We start from the raw sequence: 18,127 nt of genomic DNA, 5'->3' as shown, positions 1-18,127 counted from the left end.
CCAATGGCCAACCTGTTGGCTGACTGAGCACCATCTGTCAGAGGTGTGCCTGTAGTCAGGGCGGGGGTGTTTTGAGACTGGTGAGGGAACTGTTTCTGCCCGACTCTGAGTTGCTTGGGCCTTTGAAGGCCCACCTTATTGTGGCATATTTGTGCCTCCGTACAGCATTGAGGATTGTCCCCAGATTGACGTTCTATGCTCCGGAGATACCGCTGAGTGGCATTCATTAGTTCCGAACAGATTTGGGTAGGAAGGGGTTGACACTCTGGGTATCGGCGGGGTGGGCACATTGGAGTATTTGTTCTAAAACAGAGCCCTGTTCCCTTTTGACCTCCAGGCTAAGCAGACTGGTCTTCCAGCAGGGCAATTCCTGGCGCACAGGCGCCTATGAGAACGCTGGAGTGCATGTGGGGTATTGTTGAATCGGAAAATGAAATGCACCTCCCGACACAGGTCCTCTACACCATGGGTAATGGGAAAAGATTGGTTACATGGTTAACTAGGACCATCCCTTAAACCGTTCAAGACCTGTTAAGTATTCTTCAGCAAGCCTGGGAGGGAGACATAGAATGTGCACTGACCCAAAAGGAGTGTGACAGTTTTGATGTACCCCAGGAAGGCCTCGCACAACGCCCGCTTCTCATATACACAGTTTAATATAGTACAAAGGGCCTACTTAACTCTGGCTAAGATACATAGGATATACCCCACGACATCTGAATGCCCTCAGTGTCGGGCTCCGGTGGCTGATATGATAAGTGTTTTGAAATTGTCCAATGGGTTAGCGCACAGTCCTCGTTTTTCCCTGGTGTGCCATACAGTGGGGCATGGAAAAAGGCAGCAGATTTTGATCCGCGAAGACATACAGGGCTTGCGTAGATGCCCTATAGCAGCAGAGTGGGATTCGTTACTTACAGTCCTATAACAACCCCGAATGATGAGGGGTCAGTATGATTAGATCTGTAGTGTACCTAAACACTGGGAACATTTGCGATGGCGCTCCCCTCCTGCATTCCTCTCCCCTGCGGGTGGTTCACAAACTGGACTCTGTAACTTAACTTGCGTTCATGCACCATGCAGGTTTCAGGGCTCGTGTGTTTTGCAAACGATTTGAAAACACACCGTCGCAAATATTGACCGCGATTATAAAGCTCTAATTTGACAATTTCAACATAATTGGTTGATACGCTGATTATGCCTCAAATACTGTTTGGAATGCAAATTATTAAAACTCAGTAAAATGTCTTAAAAAATAAATAAATCTGGAAGAAAGGGACATCTAGACCAGCTCTGTGATGACGTGCCACCTGTTTCTTTAGGGTTGAGCAAGGGCGGGTGCCCAAAAGGTGTCCGTTACAGCCTCGATGAACGGCAGTAGGGTTTCAGAAGAGGATTGTCCTGGTTGCAACATTTCCATGAGGACGGTGGTTTTTACCCTCAATAGAAGACAATTGTACATGTAAGACTTCTGTACCCACTCAAATCACATTACCGAATGAAGCATACTCTTCTGTGAAAGGGCCAGTGTGTGGGATCAGTCCATCATGGGACAAGCTCAGATAGCGGGAGCTGTATTGAGTACTCCACTTCGAGGACACCCATGTACGCAATTAATTTCAGTCGGTGCTTGGTGATGTACAACTTGGTGTCCCCATTCCCATACAGCCTTTGGCTGCACAGGGCACAATCCTTGCACGACTGAGTCAGGCCCAATCCCAATGCCACACTTTAGCGAACAAATGTCTGTGACAGATTTCCACAGAGTCCCTCCAAGGCATCAACCTTGTAGTTTTAAAAATGGACACTCCCTTGTAGTCTGTAAAGAACATTTGTAGAGAAAAAGCTGGTCATCTGACGAATAAATGTAAGGAGCCTGCTCTGGATCCGTGTACATACACGCGCAAAGAAGGGAACTGATGTCAGAACATTTAGGTGACACCTATATGTGGCTCTAGCCAGCACATCTTGGGAGAAGTGGAGCAAACACAGAGCCATATCACTTCATCTACTGACATGCAGGAGCTCTGCTGAAAAATCTTTCAGATCCAGTCTTGCGCCTGGGATATTCTAAATGTGAGGAATCCATGTTTAGAAGCATCAATCGTAAATCCATGTATTTCCATGTGGTTTTCTTATGATACTGTTTTGCAAGAAGGGATCTACACTGCACTACACCCCATCAATACAAATAACAATATTGGTAGTAACATCATGCCAGACCAAACACATTGAATGAATTAAAAAAAAAAAAAAGTGTCATTAAATACTGTTCTTAATGACTAAAAGGAACTGTGCATTTTGTGTGCATCCAGCACGGACACCTTGTTAACAATCAGAACAGACTGTGAAACAGAGTTGGCATAAACAGCACCCCAGCAGTCAGAATAGAAACAGGTGGAATAGACGCTTTCCATTGTGTACAAAACTTAGGTGGGGCAGAGGATTAGGATGAAGGAGACAGCACAGGGTCAAAAGACAGGGGGTTCTGGGATTTATTTTATTGTCAAAGGAACCCCCTAAAGTGTCCCTTATTACACCCCTAAAGTACCTCATGTGACAAGGCAGATAGGAAGCTTGAAAAGAGTAGGAGCCTTCAGTACAGCATCCACAAAGCAGCAGAATAAGTCCGAAGTTCAAAGCACAAAGTCCAAAAGATGATTGCAAAGCTAGAACAGTTTCGAATTCAACAGGAGAACTGCTCATAATTGACTGACTGCTTACCTTGCTTGATATTCGCTGCATTCAACAACTATTTGTTTACATTTTTTATCTGATAAGTGTTATAGCTTAAGCAAAAATTACTTATAAACAAACATTTAAAGAAAATAATGTATTTTCAGAGAATTCAGTGCACAAATTATTTTTACAACCTTCTCAATCTCACTCTGGCAAAATAAATGCTTGAATGTATTGAACACTCTGTCAAGGGATGACCCGAGATTCTTTTCAGGGTGACGAAAAACTTCAACGTGCACAGCAAGCTATATTCTTGGTAACGGCTGGGATGCTGACCAGGGCAGGATCCGTTGGTGTTATAACTAAAGGTACCAATGGAATTTGTTACAATGCAGATGTGCAGTAACTTTCGAAACCACTATTGGGAAGGCAGGCATTTATACTTGTAATGTTGACTTCCTATTACAAACTACAGATGCTTCGTTGTTAAGCCTTGATGGGAATATGGACGGAAGAGTCGTATAGGGCCAAAAATGTGTCTAATCTCCCATTTACATCATCCGTAAAATGTGCGTGCAATAATCCCCTTAAATACTACAATAGGAACTGTAACAATACTTCCAGTAAAAATTAGCTGCTCTATCTACACACAAAGGGTATCAACCTTTTTTTTACAATCTGGAAAGGGGCGCCCATGTGAAGCTTTTGTCAAAATCAAACATACTTCCTCGTCTGCAGTCTCCCAACTAAAATAATATTTTGGCCTTTTAGGAAAACCATATTTGACAAAGAACCTCACCACTGGTGAGCTCATAAAGACATCATGAGAAAATACCAATCCTAGTATCTCACCAATGGATTATTTATTTAAGTAAATAACAGATCCAAGAGTCTCACTTACAGTGAAAGGGAGTAAAGATTACCCTCTCCTGGTGACTCATTACTCAAGGTTTTATCAGAGGCATCAACAGAAATGGTTGTATAGGATGAAGCCGCAAGGATAATCACAGTACACTCACCAGGTTTTGAAGCAGATGTCTTACTTGGCCTGGATAACAATGGTTAGCTTTCAAATGTAATTTTCATTCCTGGTTTTTTTTCCTTTTATACATGTTTATGTACTTCAGGTCAGCAGGTAGACAAGACTAACGTGATATGGTATCAACGTTAGGCCTAGGCAGAGTTTGCGGAGTGACCAAAAAACTCTGATGCACTATGCGGAGTTCCGCTAGCGGCAGAGAGAGTTAGGTCATAACGCTCACTTTGATTTTTACTTACAGGTGTTTGTCCTGCGCTGGAAAATCAGTATGAACAGCACCATGCACAGCACAAGACTTTGCTGCTTCTTTCTGCCGCTCAAGTAGATGTCCTACTCGAGCGGTAACTTCCTCAACGCGAACAGAAGATTTCTCAATGCGAACGGTAGTGGCCATCAGCAATCGCTCCCTTTGTCCTCGCTCGCTAACCGTGAGTGAGGAAAAAACTCTGCTCCACTCAGCAGAGTAGAGTTTTCTGGATCTCCTTGCACTAATAGAGTGGGAAAAACTCTGCAAGCTCCACGAATTTCACATCCAAACCTAATCAAATTAGGTTCCAGTTTAGACAAAGCTTTACCATGAACCGCTTTTTATCTCCTTTTAGGATGCAAGAGGTCAGTCCATTTTTTTTTCTGATATACTTCCATGGCTACTCACGAAACTCGATGCAAGAACCAGTCAGACATATGGAATGCATAGATTGATATATATATATATTTATTTATTTTAAACAAAAGTCAATGCTTCAGCATGCCACCAATATACCTGTAAATGTGGCCATGATGCCTCAAGAGTAGGTTCATCTTCTTCTGGATCAAATTCATTGCTGTCGCTGGGCGGGAGAGTCCTAAATATATTGCACGATACCTACAAAAGAAAAAACAAGACAACAGACATTTTGGAAACGCTGTGAATAACGCAAAAAATGTAAATGTAAATGTAAATGTAGAGGTACTTGTATAGCGCACGACTACCCGGAGGCATCTCGTCGCTTGTACGAATACCGCTGAGGAACCCTTCCTGGCCTTTTCCCTGTGAAGGGCCCACTCCTGGGCACCCCCAAGGTGAAGCCAGGCATCCTAGCGTTGTTGCGGCCGTTGTGGAGATTAAGCAAGCTATTGCCCAGAGTTGCAGAATGGGACTCATATTAGAATAGGCACCGAGGCGAGAATTATCAGGCCCGAGGAAATTGAGCCCAAGACCCGCCAAGGTGGGAATTGAACCCTGGTCCCGGGCCAGACCTCTGCATCAGGGTCTGCCGCTCTAACCATTGAGCCACACTTCTCCACAAAAAAGGCAAGCATATGTTGAGTATTTCTTTATTTTCTTAATACAATTTAATGTATTGCTTCCTTACAGAAAATTACACTATTTCAGAATTGTTTACTCAATACTTGTAAGTACTGCAGTATATTAAAAAAAAAGGTAGGGAGGTAACAATATAAATATATATATATAAATTGTGGCATTATTCAATGCAATATCATATTATCAGAGTGTATCGCACATTAACATGCGGTATATCTGCAGCTAAAGAGGAGGTTCTGAGGGTTCGCAATGTATTTAACTGTGACAGTTCATTGCCATCAATGTCATGACATAGTAGATATTAAAAGGTACATCAAACATGTTAAAGACGGGCACCAGGCAGGGATGCCCTCTCTCCCCCCACCTATTCGCCCTAGCCATGGATTCTCTGGCGGCGTGGGTGAGGATGGATGCGCAACTCCGGGGACTGGAATGGGACATGGGCCCCTCCGACCGCATTGCGCTCTACGCCGACGATGTCCTGTTCTTCCTCACGGACCTTAATAGGTCCGGACCCAGGGTCCTGGAGATAATGAAAATCTTCGGGGAGGTTTCGGGATTGTATCTGAATGTGCAGAAGTCCAAGCTGTGGGCTCTGGGCGGCGGGGACGGGCCGGGTGATTGGGCCTTGACACTGCAGAGCGCGGTGGGGGGCCTCAAGTACCTGGGTATCTTTCTTACAGATGTTCCAGACTTGGCATGGGAGCGCAATGTGGTGCCTGTGTGGGACAGGGTGCGTTCGGACATAAAAACCTGGTCCAGAATGCCGCTGAACATATATGGCCGGTCGGCGATCTTTAAAATGGTGGCCCTGCCGCGCCTTCTATACCACTTGCAGAACCACCCATACCCCATTGCCCCGCAGTGGTTTCGCCAAGTGAACGCCGCCCTAAGTCAGTTCCTTTGGGCTGGGGGAGTGGCGAGAGTGGCTCTCCGCACCTGCTTTCTTTCTACGTACTGCGGGGGCCTGGCCACCTCAGACATTTTATCATACTATCAGGCGGCGCACCTGCTGGTGCTCAACGACTGGTGGTATGGGGATCGGGGCGACCCGACTTATGCCCTGGAGCGGTACCTGATGGATCCAGATACGGTCCACACCATTCTTTATTCGGCAGCTATCAGGAAACGACTCCCCATGGTCACTCAGGTGGTCTTCCGGGTGTGGCGCGCTGCCTTGCGCCGCATGGGATGGTGGAATAGATTGACGGGGGAGACCCCGCTGTGGCAGAACGGCCGTCTCCCGGAACTGGCGTCCCTACGGGGATTCAGGGGCTGGGATGATATCGGTATCTCCACGCTCGGCAGTGTCCTGAGGGGCACCACCCTTAAGTCTTTCCAGATGTTGCGGGAGGAATACGACATGCCGAAAACTCAATTCTTTAAATATTTGCAACTACGCCATGCACTATCTCCCTCCCTGGTGGGCTTGGAATCTCTGCCCGAGTTCAGCCCCCTGGAGGCCAAGGTGTTCATGGGGGAACTAGAGGAGAAAAAGATTTCCAATATATACCGAACTCTGGTCACGCACTGTTCCTCCTCTCTTGATGGGTTACGTACTGCATGGGAGAGAGATCTTGGTGCGTTCGAGGAAGAGGACTGGAGAGAGGCCCTGGAGGCCCCTAAGGGGGCAGCCATTGCGATGCGCCTCCGCTTTATTCAGTTTAAATACTTACATAGGGCCTACTTTACCAGAGAGCGGTTGTGGAAAGCAGGATTGATTGCCTCCCCCGAATGCTTGAGATGTGGCCGGGCGGTTGGAACGTTTGTCCATACTGTGTGGTCATGTGCGAACCTGGCCAGGTACTGGGTGGGGGTCTGGGACTGTTTGGCTGAGGTTCTGGGCTGGGACCTTCCCCGAACACCGCAGCTTGGCTTGCTTCATGTTATGGAACAGGTGGGGGGCAACATTTACAAGCGTCACTTACTGGTCCTGGGCCTTACTGTAGCCAAGCGGGACATAGCCAGGGCCTGGAAGGACCCCAGGGCCCCTTTGTTGGAGGTTTGGAGACGAGGATTGGACTTTTGCATGGGACTTGAGCGCCCGATCTTTGAGGCCAGGGGATGCCCCCGGAAACATTTTAAGATATGGAAAAGATGGGCGGAATACAGGGGACTGTGGCTGGAACCACCGATGGCCCAGGACACTGGGGAAGACCTTTAACTACTGTACCCGGGGCGACAGGGAGTACGCACACTGGCTATTATTATTTTCTATGCCTTGAGATTAGCAGACACTGGGTGGAGGGCGGGGTTGGGTCAGGGGAGTTAGGGAGTTGGGGGGTTGGGTGTTTAATGCAATAATGCTTGTACTGAATGCATATCCTTTTTTCTATATGCTTATGCTCATTGGTCCTGCGTTGTGATGCGGGACGATGTCCTTATACTCTGTGCAATGTCAGTACTTGAAAAAATAAAATTTTGTTCTGAAAAAAACATGTTAAAGAGAAGACCTCTTCGTAAAAGTTTACCTGTATAAACATATATAACTCCTAGATGCAATACACTCCACCCCTCTAATTAAATAGGACTTGAGGGAGCCAAGCAAAGAAGAGTGAAGTGTCAGTAAAAGTTAAACGTGAACTGGAGGGGGACGAGGGGATGGTAGGGGGCCACGTCTTTATTTATTTAAGGTTTTATATAGCGCGAACATGACCCGTTAAGGTATCAGAGCGCTTTACAGGGGTAAACATGTTGCATACAGTATAGGCATAGGTAAAATACAAGGATTGGGTTAGGGAATTGACTACAGTAGGATAAAAGTCTGAGCTATATACAATAAACAGTACAGTACCAAAATCAGCAAGCGACATGTCAGCAATAAAACAAGGGGAACAATTTATACATTTGGGGTCCAATTAATACATGAGATTATGCACAGAAACATAGGCCATGAGAAGGGGAATGCACAATAAAGGAGAGTTAATGGAGGAATTTGCTCATTAGGAAGGTTTTCGCTTCCTTTTTGAAGCGCGACAACGTAGGAATTCTTCTGATGGTGGAAGGTAGCGAGTTCTAGATTCTTAGTGCGGCCCCAGAGAATGCTCGGTTATATGTTTTTGCATTACGGAAGTGGGATGGCTGAAGCACATGGTCTCTGGCAGACCGGAAGTTTCTGGTTCTCCCAGATAACACAATTTTTTGGGCGAGGTACTTTGGGGTGTTCGTGTATTGGGCTTTGTGAGTGATGCAGGCTAGCTTGAGCTAGATTCTGCCTTCAAGAGGAAGCCAGTTCAAGGCCTTCAGATGTGGTCAATTTTTTTTGAGCCACATAAGTGTCTAGCTGCTCGTTGAGGCAAGCTTTTAGCGGGCCGTCGAAGTCTATGGTAGGCCAGATAGGGTGGAGCAGCCGTATTCGATTCTGGAGATAACGAACGCCTGCACTGCGGTTTTTAGGTCGACAGAAGCATGGAAGGGTTTTAGTTTTCTCAAGTAGCTCAGATGGAACCTGGCGGTTTTGGCCATCGTGTTGATGTGTTCACGCATATTCAGGTTGCTGTCCAAGGTTATCCCAAGCGATTTTGCAAAATCCACTATGGTTGGTGTGCAGGTGAGTGCTGTAATCGAGTTAATCCATTCAGGGATGTCAATGGATTTTTTTGGGGTGGAGATGACAAGGAACACCGTTTTTTGGGCATTCAATTTGAGCTGGTTGTTGGCAAGCTATTGAACAGTCAGAATCGGGGCATCATTCAGATAGGTAATCTTCTCAAGAGAAGATATTTTGATGTAAATCTCAGTGTCATCGGTGTACATGTGGAAGGAGATGTTGGCCGTGCAAAGAATTTCAGCTAGTGGTTCAAGGTAGAGATTAAAGAGGGTAGGGGGCAGAGTACAGCCTTGAGGGGCACTGATAGAGATCAAGGAAGGAGCAGATAGGTTGTTGTTGACTAAGAATCTCTGGGTGCAGGTGCGGTTCTGGAGGAAGGAACCAAACCATTTGATGATGGTACCTCCTGGGCCCATCCTGTGTTCGAGGCATTCAAGAAGTTTCTCATGGTTGACTGTGTCGAAAGCGGAGGAGAGATCCAGAAGGATCAAAAGTAAGGTATTGCCTTGGTCAAGGGCTAGGAGAGCATTGTCTACGATGTGAAGAATAGTGGTTTCAGTGCTATGCCCAGGCCTGAACCCAGATTGGAAATCGTCAAATAAATTGAAAGAAGCAATGTGTTGGCTTAGTTGTAGCTGCACACATTACTCCAGCACTTTCGCAAGAAGAGGAATTTTCGAAATGGGTCTGAAACTATCTGGAATTTCTGGGTTCAGAGTGCGTCTTTTTAGGATGGGGATGAGTTGCCCGGTTTTCTGGGTCTTGCCTTGTAATCTTAAATGCTATTCCTGCACTTCTCATTAGTCTCATAAAATTTGTTGGCCTTTGGGAGTCTCCACTTTCTTAGGATGCCCTTTTATTTAGATTGAAAGGTGGAATTGAAGGCTAATACTATATGAACACTTCAGGTCATAGAAGTGTCCAAGTTGGACATGTGAATAGTTAGATTACAGGACCCAACCTTAACATTCTGTGGGAGGAGTCTAGGGTGAGGCAATAGCAATTCATGCTGTGGAAGTGAATAGCTCGGCTGCAAGGACCTGCTTTTGCTTTAATAACAACCTAAACAATCTGTTTTCTTGCCAGTCAACAGGCTCGGGTTGTACCAGCAGAAAGCGAGGACTCTCTCTAGGTTCAAGCAGACAGCAGACATGATGACATAATAGGAAATTAAATATGTTATTAGAGATTTCGGAAGAAAGAAGTCGCATTGAATTTTTGCTAGGTGATCCCTGTGAGCCATTTCAGTTTTAGTGCACTTGACATGCCCCTGCACTACCGACCATTTCAGTTCAGTTCCAGGGTAAAATCGAAGGAGGACACATGCTTACAGAAGGAATGGCTATACAGGAGTTGTGAAGAGGGAGAGCAGGAGCTAAAAGCATCAGAATTACTATGAAGGTAATTTTCTATCTCCCTTCTCCGCCACTTGGTTGAGAACTAGATTCAGCATTCGCAGAAATGCTGGGCTGTGGGACAGCATAATGAGGAAGCTTTCGAACAAACAGACTGTGAAGAGATTTTGGGAGAAAATGATCATACAGGAAGGTGCATTTTTGGAGTACTGCTTACAGAAGACATGAGGAGTACAGGTCTACACATTTCAGCAATGTTACATGTAAAAAAAAAAATTTAAAAAGCAGTGGTGCAGCCTTAAATCTGGTTTTATGAAAATGAAGTTTCAGAGGATATAGACTTTTCTATACAACTTTAATAGATCCTTAGTGCACTGGAAGTCAGAGTTTGTCAAATATTATTACTTATTCTATATGTACAACACTTGTGAACTTTCAAAATAAATCCAGAGCTTTCTCTAACAAATATTTATACTAACAAACTCAGTGAAGTATTCATATTCAATCTACGCTGCTGTGCGCCGCTTTCAGGCGCTTAGTTCTAGTGCCTGTTAAAGGTGGGGATGAAACATGACGAATAACTGTATTGTCGTATGGTGTCCAGAGCTAATTGGTCGTCTTCACTGTAGACCGCAAACCGATGTATGTCAGAGAAGTCTGCGTGTTAGAGTTCTGTGCGTCGGAGGGGTCTGTATCTCTTAGAGGGTTCTATGCACGCGTGGCTGTGTCAGAAGGGTCGGTATATCAGTGGGCGGCGTGGCTGGGGTGCCTTTGTGGCAGAGCAAGCTGTGTGCCGGAAATACTGGTGGTCGGGAGAGAACACAGGACTGACTGGGAAAACAGTGCGTACAGAGTTTTATAGGACACCATTTCACGCAGCCAGCCCACGATGCAATCCGGATGGGCTGGCTGAGAAGGAGTCAGGGCATTCACCAAGAAGCCTCGTTTCCAATTGGAGGCCACCATTTAACATAAATAATGACGCTGGCCGATGGAAAAGATGAACAGGGTTTCAAGTCCCCCTCCAAAGTCTTCTAGACGACAACAGATATGCAACGCTAGGCGAGACCTAAAAATTATTATGGATGGGCCCTCTTGATTCAACATTGTTTGCAGCAGGCCCAGCAGCTTCCAATCTCTTTTCTTCCAGACAGGATATAGACGCCCATCATTGAAGCCTACCTGCATATGTTTATAATGGCAAACTCGCCTATGGACCCATAGCAGTTTTGGAGGGACATCAGAGTTTTACTGAGCAGCTATTTCAAATGACCTGCTGCTCCACCTCTCCCCTCTCACCACAAACATTTGAATATGAAATGCTAGTTTGAGGAATAGGCAAGGCGATTAAACAATAATCGGCATAAGAGGCCTGCTGGCACCAGACCTCTTAACGTGAAAACAAATTGTACTTTTAATACACCTAATCACAGCTCAGCAAGAAATGATTAGTTGAAGTAAATACAGCCATGTTACAACTCTCTTGGAATGTTGGCAAACACTGCTAGCATTTCAACTGCTTTTTAAGTCCATCATACAAGGCTACACTGAGCTGAACATTACCAAAGACTGCTTTATAAAACGGTACATTTGAAATTGCCAAGAAAAATGCCCTTCACAAATTACAGCACCAAAAATAAATGCAGACGTTATTGTGCCTTAAAGTAGTCCAGTCCATGGTACGAATCAAAACCCATTGATTTTACACAGATTATACGTTAAAAGTTGCCCCTAAAAAAGTTACATATGCTTGTTTTATTTTTTAAGAAAAATGCAGTGATCTCTTTATTTTGGGTGGTGGAGTAGGTTCTACTTAAAAGATGTGGGCATATCCTATTTTACACAAAGGAGTGTAATCTGGTTGTGAGAAAGTAATAGAAAATGTGTATATTGTCTATGTGTCTGTTGTTTGCACTTTAAAATGTTCATCGAATTTTGTAGTGTAACCAAGTTCTGTTTCGTTACATATCGAAGATCTCAAACTGCCCTATTTTGAAAGTTAAGCCTTGCAACTTAACAGAATTTTATTTCCTCTAGTTCACCTACTTCTCCCACCAACCATCTGCATTAACTTACATAATCACCCACTATTAATGATTAGTTCGACATGGGCCCCTTGATCACTGTGCCACTGGATTCAATCTAGACTGGCTAATGAGGGGGTGATACCATGAAACCGGTCCCAGGATGCTAGTTTCCGGTCCAGGGAGGACCTGGCTTAGTAGTTCGGGCTGCACTATTCCCATGGAGAGCCGGGTAAAGAGTGATTTGCACACAAATAAGACAATGCAAGTTAGTCATGACCTTATAATGTGAGCTGCTAGAAGGATGAGACAGTACATGATTATAAAATCTATTCCCAGTTTATAAATTAACAGAATATGCCTACCCAAAACTCGGGAACAATACCCTGGAATGGAAACACATTTACTTCTATAGAACTTACTCATGGGATTTAAAGACTTATGCCCCAGTGCAACTGCAAAATCAAAAACTCTGCTAAAGAGCTTTATAAACTGCTTTTGTCTCGATGATCAAAGGTTAGACCAGTGACCTGAAGTATCAGATGTGACCAAGATAAATGGCTTGTACCTTGGCGACAACCCAGATTTTTTAGCATATAGTTGTGAGACTTAGCAAATTTAGACCCTGTTGCCATTACAAAAGTGTTAGATAAGCTACTGATGAGGTCACGGTTATCCACAAAGTAGTATAGGAAAAAAAATCTTTAACTGTTCTTTAAGAACATTTGCTGAACATGCTGTTAATACAGCATTATCAGAAAATAGCATGGCTGGGGGTGGATGAGGGCCTAACTGAGCTACATCTTGACCCTGATCCACTAAGGTGTTATTTAAGCTGATTATGCACAGACTGAAGAGGCAAGGTGTCAGATAACGGCCCTGGGGCACAACTTTCTAGAATGATGGTGTTCAGTTCACTCATCATCAACAACATATCTGACTTTAGCAAAGAGCCCTTCATGATGCGGACACCCAATATGATGCAAGAATTGGCCACAATTTTGACTGATTTATGCGATCAAAAGCTGACCTAAGGTGAATTAAGGTTGGGTCTGTGAAGCCGTATTTAGCAATGGTTTTGTTATTGCGCAAGAGATGAAGATATTGACAATCTTCATTTCTCAGCTCTGTAACTTTGCTGGATATCTGTATGACTTTGTTTTCAGAGGTCAAAGTTATAAGTCGTTCAAGAGTGACTTTACCTACCAATTTTGCTATTGAGTGTATGAGTGAAATGGGATGATAACAACATGGGTCACCTTTGTATCCTCCACAATAACAGAATGGGATCAGGGTACTGAAAGGCCAGAAGAAAGGGCTGTGTTCAAAACTTTGCTAAGCAGAGGGGCCCACAGATCTGTGTTACTATCATAAACATCTATGAAAACCTCCTCAGAGCCCTATGTCTTACCTGACAGACTATTAATAGCATTCAAACTTGTTGGTATGAGAATTCCAAAGAAAGAGGCTTAAACGTTTTTTCTTGATTAACAAAATTTGGCTTCTACAGATGAATGGTAATTTGTATTAAATGAGAGCTGCACAAATGAACTTGCCAACACACTTCGGTTGAGGATTTTAAATTGCTGCTGAAAATTTGTGAATTTGCTACTTTCCAAGAGATACTATTTAATCAAAGTTATGCAAGGGAAAGGTGAAGTGGATGGTCCATACTCCACCTCTGTCAATAACTAGCCAGTATTGCCCTCCCCCTTGAATGAGAGTGGCACTGCAAATCAGGCCTTTAAAATGATTTGATGTTAAAGTCATAAAACTGTTTGCTAGATGGTGTGTTTTTATGTAACTTTTTAGGTTTTAAGGTTACAAGAAGAATTCCTATTGGATTTTTTTTAAAGGATCAATTTCCGCCATTTTGTCGTAATGCGATTCATTGTAGTGAATGCCTGGCTTTGAGGGTCAGAAAAAGGATCAAATATAAACGGAAATAATACATTTTAGTCACAATATAAATAATTTATTGGTGAAAACATACCAATAATAGAAACTGTGACGAGTTCTACAATGATAATTACTCTGAGAAAAATGTGGATTCCCTGCTGGGATTTTATAAACCATGTTGGCGAGAAAACAGTTCTCATGATTTTCTCATTGAAGTTATTAAAGATGCCCCGGAAGGTAAAATAAGAACACTTTTCTATACAACTAATCTCTTCCTCAGCCATGTAAAAGTCTGAAATACTGAGCAAAACATACATTCAACAGCAGCAGCAACTAGTCTTGATTCCTTAGTGTTCTATTACCGTTTCAACAGAGTGCTAATGAACAACATTTATTTTTATTTATTTAAGAAGTTTTCTATAGTGCTGTCTAGACCCAAGGGTATCGGAGCGCTTTACAGTAGGAGCATAGCAAATAATCATCAGATACATGACATAGTAGCAATGTAGTAGCCAACGAATGTCAGATTAAGGAGCAGTGTATTCTAATGCAGACCTTTTTGGCTTCAAGATTCTTCAAGTTTTAGGATTGGAGCATCTCTCGATGATTGCTCTCTGTCCCAGGTTAGCCACTTCGGTTGAGGAACAAGGATTTGAGTTGTCTTTTGAATACCACAAAGGAAGTCAGGGTTCGGATGTGCGGGGGATGGAATTCCAAATCTTGGGGGCGCTTCCAGTGAAAGAGCATTCAGCTGTTCTTTTCCTTCTGGTTTTAGGTGGGATGAGAAGGAGGGAGTTAGAACTTCTCAGATTCCTGGATTGGCCTGCTTTTCTGAGTTCTTTCGCCAGGTACTCGGGTTTGCCAGTGTGCAGGGCTTTATGGGTTAATTACAAAAAAGGGGGTGGTGATGGACAGGGCTTTATGGGTTAGGCAGGCTGTTCTGAAGCTACTTCGCATTTCGACTGGAATCCATTTGAGTTCTTTGAGTGCAGGAGAGATATGATCAGATTTTTTAATGCCGGTGATCATTCTAGCTGCCGCGTGTAATGTTGTTTTGATGGGTGCCAGGTGCGATTTAGGGATTCCTGTTAGGACTGCGTTCCCATAGTCCAGTCTTGATAGTACTAGAGATTGTGTGGCCAGTATAAGGTCCTTAGTTGGAATGTAGGGTTTAATTTTGTTCAGAAGTCTGAGGTTAAGGAACGCACTTTTGGCCGAGTACTTAATGTGTCTGATCATGTTCAGTTTTGGGTCTAAGGTGATGCCTAGAGGTTTTATCCACACTATGTGTGGGAGGGTATACTCAGACGTGAGTCCCTTGCTCATTGCACCATCAGGATTCAAGCAAGCCGGGCCGAAGAAGGCTGTGATGCCAGAAAGCGGCCCCCGGAAGCATGTTTCCTTCCCAGTATAAGAATTGGCTTGGTAGTTTGGTTTGCCCTGTTCCCATCATGCACTGGGACAGGAACAGACTAATTTGCATATAGCCAGGTTCTGAGCTGGGATGGTGCAGTGAGCTAAAAAACGGTGATGGATTAAAACCATGATCTATTGACTTGGTAAGAGTATTCTGCATCAATCAGAAACTCTGTCCATCACCACCCCCCTTTTTCCAAAATCGGTTTCATCCACACTATGTGTGGGAGGGTATACTCAGACGTGAGTCCCTTGCTTATTGCACCATCAGGATTCAAGCAAGCCGGGCCGAAGAAGGCTGTGATGCCAGAAACCGGTCCCCGGAAGCTTGTTTCCTTCCCAGTATAAGAATTGGCTTGGTAGTTTGGTTTGCCCTGTTCCCATCATGCACTGGGACAGGAACAGACTAATTTGCATATAGCCAGGTTCTGAGCTGGGATGGTGCAGTGAGCTAAAAAACGGTGATGGATTAAAACCATGATCTATTGACTTGGTAAGAGTATTCTGCATCAATCAGAAACTCTGTCCATCACCACCCCCCTTTTTCCAAAATCGGTTTTATCCACACTATGTGTGGGAGGGTATACTCAGACGTGAGTCCCTTGCTCATTGCACCATCAGGATTCAAGCAAGCCGGGCCGAAGAAGGCTGTGATGCCAGAAACCGGTCCCCGGAAGCTTGTTTCCTTCCCAGTATAAGAATTGGCTTGGTAGTTTGGTTTGCCCTGTTCCCATCATGCACTGGGACAGGAACAGACTAATTTGCATATAGCCAGGTTCTGAGCTGGGATGGTGCAGTGAGCTAAAAAACGGTGATGGATTAAAACCATGATCTATTGACTTGGTAAGAGTATTCTGCATCAATCAGAAACTCTGTCCATCACCACCCCCCTTTTTCCAAAATCGGTTTTATCCACACTATGTGTGGGAGGGTATACTCAGACGTGAGTCCCTTGCTCATTGCACCATCAGGATTCAAGCAAGCCGGGCCGAAGAAGGCTGTGATGCCAGAAAGCGGCCCCCGGAAGCGTGTTTCCTTCCCAGTATAAGAATTGGCTTGGTAGTTTGGTTTGCCCTGTTCCCATCATGCACTGGGACAGGAACAGACTAATTTGCATATAGCCAGGTTCTGAGCTGGGATGGTGCAGTGAGCTAAAAAACGGTGATGGATTAAAACCATGATCTATTGACTTGGTAAGAGTATTCTGCATCAATCAGAAACTCTGTCCATCACCACCCCCCTTTTTCCAAAATCGGTTTTATCCACACTATGTGTGGGAGGGTATACTCAGACGTGAGTCCCTTGCTCATTGCACCATCAGGATTCAAGCAAGCCGGGCCGAAGAAGGCTGTGATGCCAGAAACCGGTCCCCGGAAGCTTGTTTCCTTCCCAGTATAAGAATTGGCTTGGTAGTTTGGTTTGCCCTGTTCCCATCATGCACTGGGACAGGAACAGACTAATTTGCATATAGCCAGGTTCTGAGCTGGGATGGTGCAGTGAGCTAAAAAACGGTGATGGATTAAAACCATGATCTATTGACTTGGTAAGAGTATTCTGCATCAATCAGAAACTCTGTCCATCACCACCCCCCTTTTTCCAAAATCGGTTTTATCCACACTATGTGTGGGAGGGTATACTCAGACGTGAGTCCCTTGCTCATTGCACCATCAGGATTCAAGCAAGCCGGGCCGAAGAAGGCTGTGATGCCAGAAACCGGTCCCCGGAAGCTTGTTTCCTTCCCAGTATAAGAATTGGCTTGGTAGTTTGGTTTGCCCTGTTCCCATCATGCACTGGGACAGGAACAGACTAATTTGCATATAGCCAGGTTCTGGGATGGTGCAGTGAGCTAAAAAACGGTGATGGATTAAAACCATGATCTATTGACTTGGTAAGAGTATTCTGCATCAATCAGAAACTCTGTCCATCACCACCCCCCTTTTTCCAAAATCGGTTTCATCCACACTATGTGTGGGAGGGTATACTCAGACGGGAGTCCCTTGCTCATTGCACCATCAGGATTCAAGCAAGCCGGGCCGAAGAAGGCTGTGATGCCAGAAACCGGTCCCCGGAAGCTTGTTTCCTTCCCACTATAAGAATTGGCTTGGTAGTTTCGTTTGCCCTGTTCCCATCATGAACTGGGACAGGAACAGACTAATTTGCATATAGCCAGGTTCTGAGCTGGGATGGTGCAGTGAGCTAAAAAACGGTGATGGATTAAAACCATGATCTATTGACTTGGTAAGAGTATTCTGCATCAATCAGAAACTCTGTCCATCACCACCCCCCTTTTTCCAAAATCGGTTTTATCCACACTATGTGTGGGAGGGTATACTCAGACGTGAGTCCCTTGCTCATTGCACCATCAGGATTCAAGCAAGCCGGGCCGAAGAAGGCTGTGATGCCAGAAAGCGGCCCCCGGAAGCGTGTTTCCTTCCCAGTATAAGAATTGGCTTGGTAGTTTGGTTTGCCCTGTTCCCATCATGCACTGGGACAGGAACAGACTAATTTGCATATAGCCAGGTTCTGAGCTGGGATGGTGCAGTGAGCTAAAAAACGGTGATGGATTAAAACCATGATCTATTGACTTGGTAAGAGTATTCTGCATCAATCAGAAACTCTGTCCATCACCACCCCCCTTTTTCCAAAATCGGTTTCATCCACACTATGTGTGGGAGGGTATACTCAGACGTGAGTCCCTTGCTCATTGCACCATCAGGATTCAAGCAAGCCGGGCCGAAGAAGGCTGTGATGCCAGAAAGCGGCCCCCGGAAGCGTGTTTCCTTCCCAGTATAAGAATTGGCTTGGTAGTTTGGTTTGCCCTGTTCCCATCATGCACTGGGACAGGAACAGACTAATTTGCAT

General features: G+C 44.6%; 1 protein-coding gene across 3 annotated transcripts in view; it reads right to left on the bottom strand.

Annotated features, from left to right (window-relative positions):
- PPP2R5E (protein phosphatase 2 regulatory subunit B'epsilon) overlaps window positions 1–18,127 on the bottom strand; it is a 445,062-nt gene that overhangs the window by 325,092 nt on the left and 101,843 nt on the right. For all 3 annotated transcript variants that reach the window (XM_078660324.1, XM_078660322.1, XM_078660323.1), the window contains exon 4: window positions 4,479–4,580. In XM_078660324.1, coding sequence (XP_078516450.1) covers window positions 4,479–4,580 — 102 coding nt within the window. The remainder of the gene's footprint in view (window positions 1–4,478; window positions 4,581–18,127) is intronic.

The sequence above is a fragment of the Lissotriton helveticus genome, chromosome 9, assembly GCF_964261635.1.
Source record: "Lissotriton helveticus chromosome 9, aLisHel1.1, whole genome shotgun sequence".
NCBI classification, from domain to species: Eukaryota; Metazoa; Chordata; class Amphibia; order Caudata; family Salamandridae; genus Lissotriton; species Lissotriton helveticus.
This window is presented reverse-complemented; position numbering and strand designations above follow the sequence as displayed.